Here is a 22,132-nt window from a genome sequence, read left to right on the forward strand (position 1 = left end):
GGCGGCGTCCTCCTCCTCTTCACCGCCTCCCCCAGCCCCCAAAATCCCCGGGCCACCCCCCTCCGAAACCCCCCCCTCGGGGCCGCCGTCTGACGAGGGGGGCCAAACCACCCCCAAAAATTTTCTTGGGGAGAATTGAGGACTTTTTTTTTCTTCTCTCCTTCCTCCCGAGAGAACAAGAGAAGAGGATTAAAAAAATATATATATATATAAAAGTTTTCGACTTCTCTCTACCCCCCTCTCCGTTGCTTTAAATATATTTAAATTCTGAGGGGGGCGCTCAGAAATATTTCTCAGAGCTGAGGCACTAAGATGGCCGCCTGGAAATTATTTTTAAAACAACCCCCCCTGCAGCACCGCCACCCCCTCCGTGAAGAAAGGGAGAGGGGGGAAAAATCCCCTTTTAAAACAAAATGGCTGGCTTAATATTTCATTTTTCACCCCCCCCATTCTCCTCCCTGTTATACCCCCATCTCCTAGCCTCTCCCCAGAAACCCACAAATTTCTCCCTTTTTTATAACTGATTAGTGCACAGATTAATAGAGATATTTTCCTTGTGTACTGAGTGTGTGTGAGTGAGTGTGTGTGCGCGTTGGGGGGGGCATGAAGGATTTCTGCATAAAACAAAAATGGCTGCTGTGACTAACTCCCCCCTTATAAAAAAATATTTGAGGGGGGGCATTAATCAGTACTCATGCTCAGTCTGACATCAGCATAAATTGTTAAAGGTTAACTAGTTAGATACTAGTCCAACTAGATTTAATTTTTTTTTTCTTTACTAGTCTCTTCCTCCCCACCTCCCTTCTCTTAAAGAAAAGCTTTTTTTTTTTTTTTTTCTGAATACTTCAGAAGGGAGTGGTTTGATGTGAAGGGTTTTTTTTCCCCTTCAGGCATTGAAAAGGAAAAAGATGAAATATATGTTTATATATAACTCTGTTTCTACATACCTCATTGAAGTCAAAACGCATTTAATTGTCTATGTATCTTTTAAGTGAGAAGGGGTACTGGATTTTTTTTTCTTTCTTTAAAAAAGTGATAGAAATCCTAGTGACTTTTGGGGGAGAGAGATGAATAGATACGATGATTGAGTTTTTTTCAAAGGAGTCCATGTTTGATTCTCCCCTTTGCCCAGCCTTTTCAGTGATTTATAATTGTAAATTTTATCCTCACTCTTTTCTCCTTTACCTCGCCTTCCCCTCCCCCCAATTACTTGAATATAAAATTCATCTGACGTGGGAAATTGATTTAGGGGGTAAATAGAACAGATTTTTAGAATAAAGGGGAAAGAGTTAAGTCTGAAGATTGTGAAATTATTTTCTCTTTTAAGTCTGAAGTTTGTGAAATTATTTTCTCTTTTCTCCTGTTTTCAGTATATTTCCCTTCCTCCATGATCTCCAACACTGATAGAGTGGAAGAAACTGAGGTACCATGAAAAAGAAAAGTAACTGGGACTGAGAAAAGGAAAGAGGTAGGGGGTTACACTCAGATTTTCATCTGACTTTCTGACCCATGGTTTCCCACTGTACTCCAATGTTTATCTTTAAAGTGATATCAGGAATCAGATGGAAGGTTGAAAAGGAGTCCAAAAGTAGCGTTCTCATCCAGAGATTTGGTCAGAGAAGTCATAAAATAAAACTTGCCAGTTGAGCAATGCTAGCAGAGGAAGAAGGGCAAATAGCTCAGTTCAACCCTATTTTGTTCTTGTCACCCTTTTCTTACTACAGTTTCCTCCCATTCTTTTGATCTCACTTTGACCTTTTCTTTGCTTCCCATCCCATGCCTATGGAATCATTTCTCTCCTGGGTTATTTCTCTGTCTCTTGAGTATAGCTGCCAGCCACCCAGCAGCCCCTGCAGGGTTTGGGAGTACCTGAAGAAGGAGGGATAGGTAGGCAGCAACCAGAAAGTAATAGTGACAGGGCATATTTTTGCTGACAAGGTTTAAATATTCTTTATTGATGTGCCACCCCCCAACCCCAGCTAATGCTTTTTATTGAGCATTGATTTCCATCTTTTTCTTAACCTGGACTTCGGAGTTCTCTTGTTTCTGCTTCCATATCATTCCTGTACTGAGTGTAACTCCTATTCTCTTCCATTTGATTTTGTTATGTCCTCTTTCTCGGTCCTTGTGTACTAGTCCTTCTGGGTATCCCCCTCTTTCTGTACATGGGCTTCTGTGTATGTGTGTCTTTATTTTTTACCGAGACTGTCCTTTCTCATCCCTTGACTTTCAGGCTCTGTCACCTCTAAGTGACTTTCCATCTCTGTCTTCTTTCTGTTTACTTCTGTCTTCCGGGCTCTGACTGCGTGTGCCTCTTCCTCATGTGTGCCTGACTCCCCCTCTTTCTGGCCTCTTGGTGTGTGTCTGGGAAGAGTGTCCCCACGTGCATGTGGGCAGCCCTGCGCATCATGGTGCGCCCTCTCCCTCTGTGCTGAGCGCCTCTGCCTGCCTGCCTGCCACATGTGCCATGAGCTGCAGGTGTGGGGGGCGAAAGGTGGCTGTGTGCAACCCTGTACAAACATTCATCGTTCTCTCGAGTGCGCTTTGCATATGGATCTGTTAATTTGCCTGATTCTCCCTCTTGTCCATCTCCCCCTCTGCCTGCCTGCATCTCCCGTTCTCTCTTCTCTCCCTACTGATCTCTTGATTTTTCTTCTCTCCTTGTTTCCGCCTGCCCCTCTACCTGCTTGCTCCTAGCATGGTGTCTGCCTGCCTGTCTGCTCCTCCCGGACTGGCTGGCAGCCTCTTTCTCTCTCTGGTTGTCTGTCTGCTTCTCTGGCTGTTTGCCCACCACTCTCTCTCTAGCCATCTGTCTCCCCGCCTGCCTGTCTCTATCACTTTTTTAGTCTCCGTCTCTTGGTTTGTCTACCTTCCAGGCCCTACCATGGTTCCCTGTCTTGGTTTGCCTCTTATCTTGCCTTCTACTTGTTCCTTCTCTTCTTTATGTCTATTTAGTTCATGCTTTTTCCTGGCCTCCCTCTATGTATGTCTTCTTGCCTGTCTACTCTGCTTGCTTGCTGCTGTCCCACTGTTTAATGCTTGTATCTTTTTAGTGTGTCTGCTTATCAGCATTTTCTCCCTCAGCTTCCGCTGTTCCAGCATCCCATCAATGGTGATAGTCTCGCTACCGCAGACCTGTCAGTGACCCCCTTGCCCCAAAGTCTTACCTGCCTTTTTGCCATATCCCCTACCCTGCCTTCTCTCACTGCTTGCCTCTGTTTCAGTTCTTTCTTTTTCTTTTTATCTTTCTGGCCCCTCACACAGTCTGCCTGCCTCAATCTTTTTGCCGTTTTCCCAGTCTCTCCTTGTCTTTCTGCTTTTTTGCTATCTGTCTTCCTGGCTGGCCCTTGCTGTCCACATCTCGGCTTGCTTTTTTTCTCCTCCTTTTTCTATCAGCTTTTACATAGATAGTGCATACACATGGTACAAAATTTTTAAAGTACTAAAAGTATCCAGTATGAGAGTAAGCCTCCCTCCTACCCCCCACTTCCTCTCCCCTGAGGTAGTCACTACACATTTCTTGGATCTTGTTCGAGAGAAGAGTCTACACATATACGTCTAATTGCTTTTTGCTGCACTCCTTCCAAATTCTGTCCCAGTTTTGCTGGATGCTTCTTCCTCTGTCAGTCTGTCAGTACTCCTTCCCATTTCACTGGGCTTGTCATTTCTTGCTTCTTGTTTTTTTGACTCTATTTTATGGTACTTGTCTTTTTGATTGACTGCTTGCTAGTTACACGCTTTTACTACCAGGACCTGAGGTGTGCTTAGGAAGGGCTTGCTCTGTCCTAATATCCTGTTCTGCCCTGCGTCTTGAGTTGTCCTGATGACCACACGCCATTGCTGGTCTCTTCATCACTGAACTATGTATTAATTGAGAAAAGCCATGAAAGCACTGGTAGTACTGAAAAATACCTTGTAAATATAGGAACAATTAATAAGTACAGATGGTTTGTAAGCTGAGCTTACAGGCACATGGAGTAGATAGGGGCCCACTCTGCTTTTCCCAGTCTATATGAATTCTTTAAAGGAATATGAATCTAGATCCTTTTAGGTTCAGCAGTACTCTTAGGCTGTTGACCTAGGCCTGTCCAAGAAGTTTGTCTTCCTCCTAGTCTAAAAAACTCTGCTTCTTACTAAAACTTTCTCCCTTTTTCATCCTTCCTTCTGGCTCTTCTCACATGCCACCTTAGAGATGTTATAACTCCTTGGGGGAAGCACAGACAACAGCCTCTATCCAGTTCTCTTCAGAAAGATGATGATAAAACTTTTACACACAATGCTCTGTTCTTTCATTTTTGCTTTTTCACTGCCTGTATTCCTGAATTTAACTGTTTCAGCCTCTATCTCTGTCTCTCTCCTCTTTTTCCCTCTCTTCCTCTCTCACTTCTCTTTTCTTGGTTCTGTCTTTCCTCTTAACTGTCTGTCTTGGGCTCCATTCTAGCCTCTCTTTCTGATTGGCCACCTTCCCTCTCTTCTGTCTGATTGGCCTGTATCCCTCCATCACCCCATCTGTCTGCTGGATTCTCCCTGTCTGCCTGCAATAATGTATGTGATAGCACTTTATAAATTATAAAGCACTGGGTAGTATAAAACGCTATTATCACTTTGTCTTCTTTGTTTATTGTTTTCTTTCTCTGTCTGCTTTCCTTCTCTCTCTCTCTCCCCCTTTCTGTTTGTCTGTCTGTCTGCGTCCCTCTTGGTGATCTTGCCTGCCTCTCTGTCTCTCTGTCAATAATTCTCCTTTCTCTCCTTGCCAGCTTGTCTGGGTTTTTTGCCATGCTTCTTCTCTGTGTGCTCAGTTCTTGTGTCTCTCCTTCTGTGTTTCCAGGTTCCTCTCTATTTCTTTTAGCTGTCTATTCTGTCTGTCCTGAGGCCTTTTATATGTGCCTGTGTGCCTTGCTCTCTCCAGCTGCTTGTGTCCCTGCCTGTCAGTTCCAAAGTGGGCACCACTCTGCTTTTTTCTATCTTTCTGTACTTCAAAAAATAAAAATAAAATAAAAAATTAAAATACCGTATAACTAATTGGTAGGAGAGAATTTTTTTGTTTTTAATGAGAAGACCATTAAGGAAGTGAGAACAGGAACTCAGGAATACAGCTGTCAAATGCAAACCAGAAATTAGATGCCAACCCCTGCTGCTGCAAAAAAAAAAAGAACAAGAAAAAATTGTAAGGGACTCCCAAGCCAATAATAAGATTATTTATTGAAAGCAAAAGCTAGAAACATCCAGAGCTATAGTTTCTAACCTTTTTTTTTTTGGATCATAGAAAGTTATAAACCCCTTCCCCCAGAAAAACAGTATCTACACAAAATACCACATATGTTATCCTGAAACCTGTGGAGCCCAGGTTAAAACCCTGATGTAGGGAACCAATGAGAATGATTGATAGAGCACAGGCATGAACTCATGCAACAAGAAGATCAAAGGACTGAAAAAGCACTTTGCAGTCTGTGATTTACTACCGAAGGAGATGTTAAAGAGATTCCTAGTTATCTTTTGAAATATAGAAGTTAGTGGTAATAATGAAAGGCATGTAAACGCTGAGGATTTTCTAGGCTTAATCATGGAATTTTAGAGAGAAGGTCATCTAAACCAGTGTTTAGATGGCTAAGTAAGGTTGCCACCTGTCCTTTCCTGGGGAGCTGTGTCCTTTGTTCTGACATTATATATTTCTCATATATTTTTGTATAAAATAAATGTGTAATATGCTATATTTATATGAAACAAATATGTAATATATATATATGCTAATGTATTTAACAGTATATTATGTTTATTTAAAATGTTCTAAAAATGAGGTAGATCTGTGTTAGAAGGATGTCCATGATAGATGTTACAGGGAGAGAGAAGGAGAAAGAAAATGAGTTTTTATACTTCTGTACAACTTGAAAATTTTTCAACATACAGGTACTTGTTTTATAGTTACAAAATAATATTTTTAATATCTTTCTGTTAAATAATGGTGATGGGTATATAGGTTTGGTTTTGTTCTTATTGTCATTAATTAGCGCAATAAAAAGTCAGGAACTCCATGTTGGTCACTAACTTTTTTTTTTTTTAATGTTTTACTGGTCACTGTAATCTAAAAGTCTGGGATCTACTGCTTTAATCTAACCTCTTCTAGATTTCGTGAAGCAAGAAACCTCAGTCCTTCATATATCATAGTCATGACTTGCCATATTTACATGCCACCTATACTATTATATGCATACTATTTTCCTTTTCAATTCACTTTTCTTTAACTTAAACAAATGTCCTTTAAAAAGTAAATTTTATATAACTAAGAAATAATATCCATAAATCCTTGATTTGATAAGGTAATTATAATTTTCCTAATTTATTTTAAAATACAAATAATTATTAAAAGTCAATAAAAATAAAAGCATCTTGCATGCTACCAGTGGTATAGGTACCATATTTTAGGAAACATCACTTTAATCTAATTTTGTAGGTACAGAAACTGGGGCCCAGATGTCGAAAGGATTGCCTAAGATCAAGTCAGATGTTAGGGACAGAACTGGAATTTGAACCTGTATCTTCCAATTTCTAGTCTGCTGTTCTTTGCTCTATATACTAAATGACTTATAAGTCAATGGATGTCCTAGGGTCTTAAAGGAACTAATATGTAAAATTGATGGTCACATGTATAACTTACTTATAACAGCTGTACTACAGAACTGGCAATGGTTAATTTATCTAGTACATTATTAAACTTACATGTTTTCTGTTACAGAGTTCCACCTCTTATCGTCTACCCTAGAGAAACAGTCATCACACTTGTGCATGAGGTGACACATACAAAGATATTCATTACAGCGTTGTTTGTAATAGCAAAAAATTGGAAACACTCTAAATTTCCAACAGTAATGAATAACTAAATAAACTATACAGCAGTCAAGAAAAATGAGTTACATCTACATAGTCAGATTCTTTATATTGTTGAATGGAAAAAGGCATGCTGCAAAACAGTATATACATTATGATATCATTTATGTTCAGAGAAACTAAAAACAATACTATGTGTTTCTACAGATACATTTATATGTATATAAATTTCTTTTAAAAATTCTGGACATATACATACCAAATTGGTCACAGTGGTTACTTTTGGGAAATAATAGTCAAGGGGGATATTTAGCTTTATTGATAATTTTGAATTTTTACAGTATTGTGTAAACAAATTTATGTAGTGTCATGACTACATTAACAAATGAAGCCAAATGGGACAAAAAGTAGTGTGATTTCTCTAAAGAAATCATTCCTCACTAATTTCTCGTTCTTTGAGGAGAAAAGTACGGAAGCAAAGTATAATCAATGTGTGTAATGTAGTTAGACTTTAGAGGACATTAGTGAGGTTCTAGTTTAAAAACTAATTAAAATATGAAGGGAAAAAAGGAAAGTTATAGAAGAGCATGTATAATATGGTACCATTGATGAAAGGGAAAAAAAATGTGAATTTCCATAGAATATTCCTGGAAGAATATACAAGAAATTGTAGTCATTACTACCGGGAAGGGAAACATATTTTTTCATTGTTTTTCATTGTGCATCTTTTAAAGCAACTTGAAAATGTTTTAGTGACCAAGGGATTAGTTAGGTGGAGGGAGGAGAGACATTTGAGATCAGAAATAAACACACAAAAAAGTTAATTAAGGATATGTGGTAGTGATGATTGCTGTGGGCTGTAGAAATCTGAGAGTTCAGAGAAGAGAGCTCTTAGGGAGGGGAGGGGAGGGGGACTGAAGGACTTTCATACGTAGTTGTACTTGAAGTGGGCCCCAAAACATAACTAAGACCTATATAGCAGAGAGGAGGAAGAAGGGCAGTTTAGGTTGAGTAAGAAACTATTCAGCAAGTAGTATGTGGACCTCATACAGCTGGAGTGGTAAGTTCATGATAGAAAGGAGGTTTGTTTTGTTTTGTTTGTTTTTATAAATTTATTTTATTTTTGGCTGCGTTGGGTCTTCGTTACTGCGCACAGGCTAGTTGCGGTGAGCGGGGGCTACTCTTTGTTGCAGTGCGTGGGCTTCTCATTGCAGTGGCTTCTCTTGTTACAGAGCATGGGCTCTAGGTGCGCGGGCTCAGTAGTTGTGGCTCGCGGGCTCTAGGGCACGCAGGCTCAGTAGTTGTGGCACATGGGCTTAGTTGCTCCACGGCACGCGGGATCTTCCTGGACCAGGGCTCGAAACCGTGGACCCTGCATTGGCAAGCAGATTCTTAACCCCTGTGCCACCAGGGAAGCCCAGAAAGGAGGTTTTTAATTTAAAAAATTATATCTATTATTGAGAACTATTTCACAGGTCCAAAAGAGTATGTATAACACATCAACCATAAAGAATATTAAAATGAACACATGTATTCAGTATCAGTTTAATAAATATAACATTAGTAACATCTTTGAAGCCTCGTAATGGTCTTCCATATTTCACATTCCTCTCCTGCCCCCTGCCCTACCAGTATCCTGAATCTTGTGTTATCATTCACTTGTTTTTTCTTTGTGATTAGTTCCCTTCCCACCTGTAACTTTTAGTTTTTAAGTACAGTTGATTTACAATGTTTCAGGTGTACAGCAAAGTGATTCAGTTATATACTTAGATATATATTCTTTTTCAGATTCTTTTCCATTATAGGTTATTACAAGATACTGAATATAGTTCCCTATATTACACAGTAGGTCCTTGTTGTTTATCTACTTTATGTATAGTAGTATCTGTTAACCCCAAATTCCTAATTTATCCCTTCCCCCCACCTGTAACTTCTTAATTTTGAAAAACTTCAAGCCTACAGAAAAGTTGAAGAAGTACAGTGAGCACCCATATACTCTTCACCTGGATTTACTGATTGTTGACCTTTTGCCACACTGACAGAATGACATGAGCAAATGCTTATGATCTAATGTTAATTGCATAAAACAATATAAAGCCATATATGTAGTATAATCACAGCCATGTAGGTACTAGAAGGAAGTGGTTAAAATGTTAATACTGGTTTCTGCTGAGTGGTAGGGATAAGAGTGTTTTTTGTTTTGCATCTTTATGCTTTTCTACCTGGAATTTTCTGTAAGTAACACATATTCTATAATGAAAATTTAAAAATCTTTTCAAGTTTAAAAAAATAATCTTAAAAATATATGGAGAGAGAGAGAACAGGAGATAGTATCTAACATGTGTTCATCAAGTTTGGTAGTCCCAAAAAGTTTAAAACACAGTAATATAGAAAATAAACATAGGTACAGACCTCATATCTGAAGGAATCTAATTCTTTTTCTGCAAGGTTGTTTCCCATCTTGTGTGAAAAGGCCTTATTTCTTTAAGGCTCCAGCAGTCTGGCTGTTTACCCCTCCACTTCTCTCCCTGGCTGTCATCTGCTTTCCTCCCGATCTCGTTCCCCTCATTCATCGAAGACTGACGCTTGGCTCAGTCCTGCCCTCGACGCTGTAACCAGAGACCTTTCTCACCATTTCCACTTCTCTCTCCCACCTCTAGGAAATAGTAAATTCTTACCTGTTCTGAAATATTAAATTCAAGCCTCCTACTTTGGCTACAGCTTTCTATCCTTCCAGCTCTCTCATTTATTCACTATTTTGGACCCATGAGACCCTTGTAATCCCTTAATTCTTCCATTTTCTCCTAATCAGCTCTACCATGTTCTCCCCTCCTTCCCTGTCCAACTTAGATTCCATGGTCTGTCATTTCAGCCACTCTGCTGCCTGCGTCTCAGTACCCTCTTTATTTACCTCTTGCAGACCCCCAACCTTGGATCACTTCGGCTGTCTGTTTACACTCAGGAGCACTTTGCATGACCACATGGTGTCAGAACACCATGACCACTCCAGATTAGTGTCCCTGCTCAGAAATCCTTTTGCCTAGTCAGCTTCCTTTCGGTTCTCCGTGGTGACTTTTTCAAACCTTCTTCAAATTCCTCAAACCTCCTCCACCTTATGCTTCAGTAGAACATCTTATCGTCTCCCTCTAGGAGACAGATCATCAGATGAGAACTCCCTTGAAATACTGACACTAAGACTACATATTTAACTGTATTCGTATTTGTCCTTTCCTCCCTCCTATCCTGTCCGAAGCTAATGCCTACACTTGGGCTCTGGCTCCCAGCCTTGCCACCTTCTCAGGGTGTAATGGTTAACAGTGATCCCCTAACTCTCCTTTATCTCCCATCCTCCTTGCTGCTTCACAACCACATTTAAATGTACTCAAACCTCCCCAACTTTAAAAGAGACACTCTGGACCCCTAAGCTGCCACCCTACCTCGCTGTGCCTACTCACCGCCACGCTTCTTGAAAGAATTGTTTACACTCAGGCTGCTTTACTTGCCGACTCATTTTCCAACCCTCTGCCCAGCCTCTCTACAGAAACCGCTTTCACAAGATGACCAAAAAACCTGGTTACTGAATTAAGAGGAAATTTCGGAGTTCTTAACTTGAACACCCCCTTCTTGAAATAGTCTTTGTGATCTGTGTGAGTCTGTGATCTCACATCTGCTCATACTTCTGTTGCTGCCTTTTAGCTAAATCCTGTCCTTTGCTATTCATTGAGTAAAGGGGATACCTTAAGAAGAAAAGGAAGGGATTTCCCCGGCGGTCCAGTGGTTAAGACTCTGCACTCCCGATGCAGGGGTTAGGGTCTGGTCAGCGTGACCAAAAAAAAAGAAGAAAAGGAAGATTTAGCCCCAAATTGTTATATTTGTCTTCTTCCAGTTTTTGGCCAGGCTGCGAGGCATGCAGGATCTTAGTTCCTCAACCAGGGATCGAACCTGCGCCCTCGGCAGTGAAAGCACAGAGTCCCAACCACTGGACCGCCAGGGAATTCCCTCCCAGTTTCTTTTAGACCTGCTTTGATTGACCACTATGATGGAAACAATATAACAGTCCTATACAAAATGGCAAAAACCAAACATTTTTTTTCCCCTTTGACATTGCCTTTTAACAGTTTCTTAATAGGTTTTCACTGACTGGCCAGCCAGAATGCCTTGCTTTCCACCTACTGTTAAGCCCTGGTTATTTCAGCAGAACTGCCCTGACACCTTTCCTGGCAAGCCCCAAGCTGTCGTCCTCCTGCCCCTTTGCTTGCTCCTGGGCCCTTTCCCCACCTAGCCCTCTGGATAGGGAGAGTTAATTTCAGACTAAATTGGATATGATTAGTAAATTAAAATTGACTAATTTTTAAAAAAAGATGCTGTATTCCCAAACTATATAACTTCTAAAATGTATTCCAGAGCCAAGTAATGAAGTTATTCACTGCCTCCCTCAGAGGAAGAGTTTGAGCTGTGGATTCAGGTAGCACTTGGAATCCAAGTTCTGCCACTTACTAACAGTAACCCTGGGCAAGCAACGTATCCCTCAAGTCTCAGCTCCCTTATCTGTCGAACAGGGATATTAATGCGCACCTCACATGGCTGTAGTGAAGGTTTTGAGCTAACTGACATAAAGCACTGGCTGTAAGGTACTTGATAGCTGGTAGCTAGCGTTCTAAACACTCAGGTTTACTATTCGCCATTTCTCACCTCAGAGAGATTCACTTAAGATGCTTGTACGGTGAGAGGATTGACAACCTGGGTTATGAAAAACACCTTAAACTGAAGGAGCAAAGGGCCGACTTTAGTTGTTCCCAATAGTTGCCCCATTTCCTTGCTTCCCCCTGCTTTATTTAAATAAGCTCAACTCTGGTATGATGTGAAACAAACCACATTTTACTATACTCAGTTCTCCCAGTAGAGGCACAAACACCGTTGTTAGGTTAGAAACCAAATGTTAGTCACAGATACGGTCTACTAATTTCCTAATCATGACAGATGTTCCCTCGATGCTAAATAGTGTGGACTCTCAGGAAATCCCAAGGGAAGCATTCATTACTAAATAAAGAATGGCTAGCACAAGGAGAGGGAAGAAAACGAAAAATTTCGAGTGCCTGTCCCAAGGGCCTTTAGTACTGCTGGGCATTTCCCCATACCTTATATTTAATCTCAACCACAGGGTAAGGTAGCTTCTTTTTAAGTGACCTTGTTTATGCCTGTTGCCCTTAGTGAATCCTTACTTCTATTGTTCATATTTTGTGATTGAAGAAATGGAATCTAAAAGAAGAAAAGTATTCTGTCCACAGTTACAAAGCCAGAAAACTCCTCCCTGTGCAGCTGGATTTCTTCTGTGAAGACCTCATTCATACCTCATCCATCTACTGTCTGACTTCTCTAACACACCACTGTTTTGCTGTTCACTAAATCTGTGGGTGCTCAAGTCCTCACCTTACTTGACTATGTGACATTTCGCACTGTTTACCATTCCCTCCTCTCAAATACTCTCTCTTTGGCTTCCCTGGCACCATTTTCCAGGGTCTTTCTCACCACTTTGGCTCGTACTTCTGAGTCTTCTTCTCCTCCCCTCCCTTAGGTATTGTTCCTCCCAGGCCTCGCATGTAGATCACACTTTATTCTTGAGGTGATCTCATCCTTGACTTTGGTTGACAGTTACTCACTGCGGGTAATTCCCAAACCTTTAACTCTAGCCGAGAGCTCTATTCAGGATATCGTGCCACATATCTGGTAAGATCTGGACATCTGTGTTTCCATGTCCTGGAGTTACTTCAGATAGCCAACTAAAAGCACATCATCTTCCTTCCCCATGAAACTCTTCTTCCAAGCATTTCCCTCCTCTGTCGGTGGATTCGTCATCCTCCACCCAGGCCAGAAACTTGGGTGTCATCCCTGACTCCTTCCTCTGCCTCAGACCCCCTCCCAATAAGTTATTGAGTTGTGTAATTCTCTCTTAACTTCAGTTTATCTCCTCTGGTCTCCACTGCCACTAACTAACCTCATTCCGGCCACCTTCATCTCTTTCCTGGACTGCTGCAATAGCATCAGTCTCCCTGTCTCCACTCTCTCCTCTCTTTTTCTCCCCTCCAATCCATCCTCTCTTGACATTCAAAAATGCAATTCTGATTGTGACATTCTCCTTATAAAACCCTTAACCTTGAATTGTACACTTTAAAAGGGTGAATTTTATAGTATGTGAACTGTATCTCAATTTAAAAAAAAAACCCTGATTTACAAAGTCTTGCAGGACCTAGTCTGGCCTCCATGTCTCTTACTGCCTACCCTCTTCAGGCCTCCCATCTCCTCTTGGCTTTACCGTTCTGCATTTCCTTCTGCGTCTGAGCTCTCCACATACTCTCACTGCCAAACTCTGCGCTCTTCATGCTGTTTACTCTCCCTCCTTACCCGCTCTCACTTCTTCGCTTGGCTGCCTCCTCGTCCTTCCGGTCTCAGCTTGAAATGATGTTCTCCAGAAAGCCTTCCCTCATCTCCCCAGACTGGGTGTAGATATTCCCAAGGCATTTCTCTGAGAAAGTGACATTTAAGCAAAGCCTTTAAGGGGCAGGAGTTGGCCAGGTGATGAGTGGAGGGTGGAGTGTCCCATGCAGAGGAACAGCATGTGAGAAGGCCCTGGCAGAAAGGAGCTTGGGGGAGTGTCAGAAACTGAAAGGCCAACAGGGAGATAAAGAAGGGGCTTGGGCAGGGGGGAAAGGATGGATTGGGTGTTTGGGATTAGCAGATGCAAATTATTATAAGTGGAATGGACAGAAAACAAGGTCCTACTGTATAGCACAGGGAACTATATTCAATATCCTGTAATAAATGATAATGGAAAAAAAGATGAAAAAGAATGTGTGTGTATATGTGTATGTATGTGTGTGTGTGTGTGTGTGTATATATACATACATGTACACACACACGTATATAACTGAATCACTGTATAGTAGAAATTAACACATCATTGTCAATCAACTATACTTCAATAAAATAAATTAAAAATATAAAAAAAGAAGAGCCTGGAAGAGGCAAATCATGCAGGGCCTTGTGGACAACAGTAAGGGTGTCCTATGTCCTCTTAAGAGGAGTTGGAAGCCTTTGAAGACTTTAAACAGGGGAACTTTAAAAGCTTCCCCTTAAGGACCTACTGTAGAGCACAGGGAGCTCTACTCAGTACTCTGTCATGACCTATATGGGAAAAGAATCTAAAAAAGAGTGGATATATGTCTATGTATAACTGATCCACTTTGCTGTACACCTGAAACTAACACAACATTGTAACTCAACTATACTCCAATTAAAAACAAAAAAGCAAACAAAACTTCCCTTGGCTGCTTTATGTAAGTAGAAGCAAGGTGAAAAGAGGCTCACAAACTTCTCTGAATCTCCCACTAACCTGTAAGCTCCTTGAGGGCAGAAATTATGTCTTCTTATTTAGTGTATTCACAGAGTCCAGAACTGTGCCTGATACACAGCAGATGCTCAGTATTAGGTTAATGAATTGAATAAATGGATGGTGGGGCCAGGATTCCAACTTTGGTTTTCAAGAAAGACTCAGCACTCCGCTCCTACCCGAGACTGATTGGATATCCCTCCTTTTGCCTCCAGTGCATCTGTGGTCAATTGTATTTTCCAGAAATGGCTACAAAAACAACTCACATCCAGCATGCTCTTATTACAGTGTGACTTTGACACTCTTCCCACTGAAAAGTGAGGTCTAGTTCTTTCCCCTTGGATTTGAGGTGAGGTTATAAAAGGTGCTTGAGGCTCCTCCTGGTTCTCTTGGGACACTTGCTCTTGGAACCCAGCTACCATGCTATGAGGAAGCCCGAGCTGCCCTGAGAATGGGGTCTTCATGGAGAAGAATCCGTAGACAGCACCAACTTGCCAGCCATTTGAGAGTGAGCCATTTTGAAAGTGAATTCTCCAGCTTCTAGTAATCCACCCAGTTGACGCCTTTTGGAATGGAAGTGAGCTGTCCTCCCTGAACCCTGCCCAAGTTACAGGCTCATTAGCAAAATAAATGATGGTGGTTGTTTGAAGCCACTTAAGTCTTGAGCTGGTTTTGTTAAGCAGCAGTAGGTGACTAGAACAGCAGCCTATGTTTGTCATGCAGGGAGGTGATGCCACTCAGTGGTTAAGTGGGTGGCCTATGACTGTCTTGTTTCAAAGCCCACCTTTGCCGCTTAGTATGACCTTTGGCAAGTTACTTAACCTCTTTGTGCTTCAGTCTCCTTCTTTCTTCAGTGTAAGTAAAAACAGTATTTAAGTTTGTTATGATGATTAAGTGATTAATGCAGGTAAATGCAGATCTACAGGTAATACAGATCAGTCTTTGTGATTATCTCAGGCAAGTTTCTGATCATTCAGCCATCACTGTCTCTTGTAATTCTGTTTCTTTGTCTTTATAGTACTTTTGGTATTTGTGTGTGTGTGTGTATATATATATAATGTGTTCATATATGTATATGTGTATATACACATACATAATATATAGCTTTTAGCACTATCTGAAATGATCTTGTCTACATGTTTTTTTTAATCCCACCAGAGTATAAGTCCCAGTAACACAGGAACCTTGCCTGTCTCATTCCAGAACCTGGAACGGTACCTGGCACAAAGTGCTTATTAATAACTTTTTTGGTTAATGAATGGATGAATAGCACTTTCATACTTCTTGTGGAAGACATCACTAGTTCCTACCCAGTATCCCTTCTCATTCCACAGTAGTGGTCCCTGCTTTTGTTGTGGATGTCAATACAAAATACTGTCCCAGACTCCCTTGCAGCTAAGGGTCATTGTGTAATACATGTCCTATCAATGAGACATAGTCAAAGTTCTGCTAAGGATGTCTGGGAAAATTTTTTGCTTTGATTTAGGCACTGCCCTTTCATCCTTCCCCTCTTCCTCCTTCCTGCCCACAATACGGACAGGAAGTAGAACAACCAAAAAGGAGATAATCATGAAGACAAAAACAGGAGCAACCTGTGATGTTGATGAACTATCTAGTGGAGTCACTACACCACAGACTCTCTCATTATGTGAGAAAATTTAACCCTTTATAGTTAAGCCCCAGCTCAGCCTTCTGTTACTTGCAGCCAAAGACATTCTCACCTGATACACTGTGGTAGAGTAATATCTACTCCTATAGGCTGTTCATTAAGGGCAAGGAAATATTTCCTCCTCCTTACTGTTCTCTAGGAGGACTGGAAGAATTTATCAGCACAAATGTCACTCACTGTCCAGATCTCTTCTGCTCTCTTCAAATAGTGAGAGTGGGCAAGTAGCAAGGGACACCACAGTATCTGAATATATTTGACTCCTGAGTTCACATATTTCAAGTAGTGGGGGTTACATTTACCATTCATTCCTGAAACAAACATGTATTTATTGCCACTCTATGCCAGACATTATATGGCTGTTGGGGATACAGAGATGATTAAGTCAGATGATTGAAACTGGATGCCCAAGTTCCCACTAAACATTAAGCTCCCAAAGGGTGGGAGCTGGGCTGCTCCCAGTGAGAAAGGGACTTAATTCTAGCAGTGTCTCATCCATATTGTTCCTCGTCTCAACCTTCTTGACCCCGATCCCATTTTAATGGCCTCAGTTCACTTATTCATTCACCAGCTTTTGTGTGTGTGAGTGTTTCCCTGGGAAATAGATATGGACTGCATATCTATTTGTATTTTGAATGCTTAATCTTTGACTTCCAAGATCATTCAGGTTTCAGATTGTCTGCTTTCTCTACAGCTAAGCCTACATGCACTCTTGCTGCTCCATCATAAAGTGGCTGTTCTCCCATTATCAACACATCAACTCAGCTGTGGGGACTGGGTACATTAACCTTATCCTGATGTCATGACTCGGTGTTATGGTCCCAAGTCCAAATGATAGATCCCCTCACTCAGCTCCAGGGTATGTCCAGATCAGAATTTGGGGCAGTAAAATGTTTCAGACTAGTTGTAAACTTAGCCCCAAGGCTTCAAGTTTTAGGAATTGCCACCATGGGAACACAGGTGTATCAGGTTGAAGTAGACCATTGAGGCAAGTGCCAGGAATCCAGGAACCACATTGTATTGTCACCTTTGATATTTTACTTTTGAGCGTCTTTATTGTTGTGCTTGTGTGTGTACTATTTCAGGGGCAGGGGGTTGGGCCATTTTGAGACTGATGGAAATTACAGCACCCTTCTCCAAGATAATACACATCTGCACACGCACACACACACACACACACACACACAATATTTAGAAATCATTTCTGGAGGCCCAGGTTAAGAACCCAATTGTGATTTGCCATGAAGGTGGAAACTTTTTCTGTACCCTAATTTGGTCCTTTACCATGTACTATTTTCATTTACCTTTTCATGTGTGTATGTTTTAGCCCATTGAGTGAGCAAGCTTCCTGCAAAGAACATACACCTTTTTATGACCCCCCAATGATACTTGCATATAGTGACTGAGCCTTGTGGGAAATATTTGCAAATTGAGTTCTTTGAAGCTGCTATGATTTACTGAGGACAGGCAACGTTCCTTTCAATATACCACCCACCACCCGACCTCCCTACAAAATGGAAGAGATCACTACCAAAGGACCTACAGTCATGTTCTATTTACTTCCTAGGTTTTAGGACTGGGCATTATTTACATACTCCTCATGCAAATATCCAGTCTTGGATATTTAGAGAACCAAGGTAGTGCCTAGTAGAAAGCTTTATACAAACAAAACAAAACAAAACCCTCTAAGAATAAATGAACATACTCTATTATCTTAAAAATCTGTGATCTTTATTCCTTCCATAGTTCTGTGCCTCACCCTGTACATACCCACACCTGTAATCAGACCCCTTACTTGTCCTATCCCGTGAGTTTTATTTCTCAAACTACACTCCTTTCCTGGCATGTGCTTATGGAAAAAATTAAAAATAGGAATAAACCTAATGCTAATGGAATAGTGCCCATGTTGTTTTCCCTTTTTTCTGATCCTTCCCTCTCACCTGTACGTTTCCACAGGCTACCTTTAATCCTAACCTGTTTAGAACTTGGAAGTGTTTTCCCTCATCCGGGCCCCTTTCCCTTCACTCTGTAGGAGACTACAGCCACCTGGTGGCCATGTAGAGAAAAGACAGGTCGATTGCCTCAAAAATCTGGTGAGAGGAAGAACCTCTATGGAGTAATTTTTGGTCTTGGATCTATGGCGAACAAGGAAAGAGAAACCTGTGGATAGAGATGACAGCATAGGATCCAGACATCCTATTTCTTGGTCCCACCTTGCCCCCCACCAAGGACACAACATCCCATCCACTAGTTATTAGAGGCAGAGGAATTCGCTTAATATTTGAGTTCATTCAGTCAAAATTTATTGAGCAGCAACTGTGTGCCCAACACTGGCAATACAGCAGTGAACAAGATGGACACGATCTCTGCCCTCATGAGCTTACAATCGAGCAGCCAGCCAGCCAATTACATCCATAATTTTAACATTACTATTGTAATAAGCACTCTGAAATTTAACAGAAAGTCCTGACCTGCATCGAGAAATCAGAAAAGTCTCTGTGAGGAAGAAACACGTAGGATTAGCAAGGTGGGAGATGGAAGAGTGTTGCAAGCAGAGAGAACAGCCTGTGTGCCGGCTCTGAGGCAAGAAAACCTTTAGTGAACAGAAAGCCAGTGAACAAAGAGGGGTGATGCAAGGTAGAGGCTGATATATGCAAGGTCTTTGGATTTAGCGCTTGATTCCAAAAGCAACAAGAAGCCACTGAAGAATCTGAAGGAGGAAAGTTAGATGTTTAGGTTTGTTTTTCAGAGCTCACTCTGCTGTGTGTGGAGGACAGAAGAGAAAATGGGAGGACTGGTTAGGAAGTTATCGCAGCAGTCCAGACCAGAGGTGATGATAACAGCTTCGAGAAAAGAAGATGGATTCCAGACATGTTTAGGAGATAGAATCTACTTGGAGAGTGACTGGGTGTGTGAGGAAAGGGATGTGTTTCTGGCGAGAGGTACTAAAGTAGGAAACCCTGGAAGAGGGACGAGTTTGGGCAGATCCCATAGGCACAGGCCCTGAGGCTGGGGTTACAGCAACAGCATAGCTTTGGTTCTCAAATAGTTTAGGGTTTAACTGAGCAAACAAGATACACATGAAACAACGGCAGGTGGATACAGCTGTCTCCACCTCTGTCCATGCCGTTCATAGTCAGCCCCTCAGCGCACTCCTCTGCCGCCTACCCAGTGTCTCCTGGGGGCCGCCTTCCACGAAGATGCACTCACATCTCTCTGCTGCTTTTTCTGCCTGCTACTGTCAAGAAATTCACCTGTGATTCTCATTCCCCTTCCCTCCTTAGGTCATAGGGGACCAAATCTGGCCACTGCCCTCCATGGTTGTTCTCTTTTGAACACCAGGAGTTTTCTGACTTAATTAGCTCCTCTCTTTTTTTTTTTTTTTTTTTTGCGGTACGCCGGCCTCTCACCGCTGTGGCCTCTCCCGTTGCGGAGCACAGGCTCCGGACGCACAGGCCCAGCGGCCATGGCCCACGGGCCCAGCCGCTCCACGGCACGTGGGATCCTCCCGGACCGGGGCACGAACCCGCGTCCCCTGCATCGGCAGGTGGACTCCCAACCACTGCGCCACCAGGGAAGCCCCAATTAGCTCCTCTCTTTACATCACCTCTGTCAAGCCCCTTCTTGCAGAGTCACCATCTGGCAAAGTCGACCCTGTCTTCCTCATCTTTCCCTCAGAGGCACAGGCCCATCATGAATATACATGCCTACTTTTTGCTCCCCCTTCTAAAGTGTCCCAATCCAAAAGCCCTTTCCCACTCTAATTTTCCTGGAACCAGTATATACCCACCTCTTTGCCTCAGAAAAGTCAGAGGAAAGTTTTGCTATGGGATTAACCATGAAGTAGCCTCAACAGCTATTACTCAGCTTACACTTGGCCTTCCCTGTGTCCTCTCTACCACTGCAGAACTGTGCTAAGCCCCTTCCAAAGGCAATAACTAAAAAAACAAAACAAAAAAGCACAACACCACGGCTGACTACACAATAGGCCTACAGGTTCCCATTGTGCAGTGAGCCTGGACATTGAGAAGAACATAGACTTTGGAATTGGGAAGACCTGGGTTTGCAATCTGGTTACTAAGTAGTGTGCCTTTTGCGCTATTAAATCTTACTAAGCTTCAGAAGATTTATCTGTAAGTAGTGGTAATGGTATCTGTCTTACGGATAGTTGTATTAAATGAGGTGTATAAAGCACATAACATAATATCTAGCCTGAATTACCTGGTGGCTGCCAAATACTATTCAGAAGAGAGATTAGCCAGTTTTATATGGCGAGTGATAGACACTTCCTATTCCTGTCTTTGTAAATCCCATCTTCCTACAGCCATCCCATTTCCATCACTGCCAGAAAAGTTCTTCCATCCCTCATCCCTGTGTAGGACTTCTCTTTCTCTTACTATCGAAAAGTTCTGCCTGAGCTCTCTCTGACTATCCTCTTCTACATCTCCCTGATCTAAGATACTTTATTTTCTGGTATCAGTCCTAAAAATTAATTCACTTCTAGCGTTCTGCCTAACTTTCTCAGAGTAAATTTTAACTAACCCGAGGAATAGGACCTTTACACTTCAGTAGGGAATGGGAACCTCAGGCCAGCTCCCAGAGTAGAATGGAGGTCTAGGTCCAGATACCGCCCTCCCTGCCCCATCCCCATCTCTCTTCCTACAGGTCACAGAAACAGCTAAACTCAAAATATGTCTTGAGCCTACATGAGCATACATCTCTCTTTCTATAGCTCTGTGAGGTCATCACTGAAGTACAGCAGTACTGCAGGTGTGTAGAGCGTACTGTCCATATTGAGATAATCAAATTCTTCCTCCTCATCCCGGATACCATTCTCTTCCAGGGTATAATCCATGTTCAGGTTCTTCCCTTCATATTTCCATGTGTAGCTGGCAGCATGTGCGTTATAGAGGAGGTAGCGGTGTAGGATTTCCCACATTGATTCCAGGGCCCCCACCTGGAGAACACGAAAGCACCCCACCCAGAATTGTGGGTTGAACGAGCGAACACACACACACACAAGCAAAGGCCAGGAACCCAAAGCTGGGATCAGAGTGCCTCCCTTGGCAGAGAGCAGCTTAAGGCGCTCCACAGTCCCAGAAATAAAGTTGGAGCTCCAGCATGCAACGAATGGCCCCCAAATCCTACCTGCCTTTATGGCAGCCACTTGTAATAAACAAATGGCCCTAAAGTCACTGCCCCCACACCTCATCCCCACAATAGAGTAGACTAATAAGAGAGCCCAGTTGCAATTGCTGTACAAAAACACAGCATGTAAGAGCTTCCGAGGACAACCATCACTAAGGTGCACAAACTGTCACCCTGGGCTTCAGAAAAAGTCTCTTGTACCCTGTGGCCCAGCCACACCTTTAATTCCTAACCCTGGGGATGTAGGTGGTCTTCTTTCCTCAGTTACCCCTAAAAGGAAAGAAAATACAGCTCCCACCGGTTGTGGAGAGCTGCTGGCCTGCAGATCTGCTTGGAGATTTGCTGGGATTCTCGGTTCCCTCTAACCTGCCCCCGGGCACCAGTTCTCACCTCCAGAGTGTGCTCTTGCGACGTGAGCGTGTTAATGATGCGGATATTCCGGGTCTTGGCGGACAGCCGCCCCACCTCGTAACGCGACCCCTGCCACCAAGGCTTCCCGAAATCATTGGCCCAGTCCGAACGGGGCAGCTGAGGCGGCACGTGCAGAAAGCGGCCCCACGGGGTGCGGTATCTCAGGGAACCGGTCAGCGGATCTATGTGCTTGCGGATCTTTTAAGCAGGGTTTGAGGGAGGAAGGTCGGAGCAGTCACTATCTCGGGCTCTGTTTAGCCTCTGCTTTTCCTCTTCATCCCGCTCTCCAGTGCCCTCCCCCCAACCCCAGGTTCCAGCAGAACTCACGTCTCCGGTGTCTGGATCAAACCAGTGACTGATGTCCTGGCCCGCAACTTCCACGATGGGTTTCAGCAGCAGGTCTCCTGGGAAGGAGAAGCTGCCGTCAATGCTACCCATCCAAGAACCAAGCACCCCCCCCAAACACACCCTCGACGCTGGCCCAAAGTGTGGCGTTTACCCTTGTATTCCTGTGCCAATGGTGTTAGGTCGTACACGTTTCCCAGGTAAGATACCCAGAGGTCTTCGGGCTGGTTATGTTGGGCCACCTCGGCCGGCGTGAAATAGCGACGCTGAAAATACTCAAAGTCTGGCCCGGCCACTAGGCCCCGGCGTGGCATGGCTCTTGCTCTTTCGGTCACCGACTCCTTTAGTTG

The 22,132-nt window shown here is 42.7% G+C and overlaps 1 protein-coding gene across 1 annotated transcript; it reads right to left on the reverse strand.

The window, feature by feature from the left end:
- Nucleotides 1–6: 6 nt before the first annotated feature.
- On the reverse strand, nucleotides 7–22,128 carry CYB5D1 (cytochrome b5 domain containing 1). Its single transcript, XM_089900414.1, has 4 exons — nucleotides 21,937–22,128; nucleotides 21,765–21,841; nucleotides 21,417–21,635; nucleotides 7–20,835 (listed from the first exon to the last, which is right to left on the reverse strand). The coding sequence occupies exons 1-4, from the start codon at nucleotides 22,094–22,096 to the stop codon at nucleotides 20,605–20,607; spliced, it is 687 nt and encodes a 228-aa protein (XP_089756540.1). The 5' UTR covers nucleotides 22,097–22,128; the 3' UTR covers nucleotides 7–20,604.
- Between the last annotated feature and the right edge of the window lie 4 nt (nucleotides 22,129–22,132).

The sequence above is a fragment of the Delphinapterus leucas genome, chromosome 19, assembly GCF_059928025.1.
Source record: "Delphinapterus leucas isolate spDelLeu-1000000601 "Yukka" chromosome 19, BTC_Dleu_Yukka2, whole genome shotgun sequence".
Classification (NCBI taxonomy): domain Eukaryota; kingdom Metazoa; phylum Chordata; class Mammalia; order Artiodactyla; family Monodontidae; genus Delphinapterus; species Delphinapterus leucas.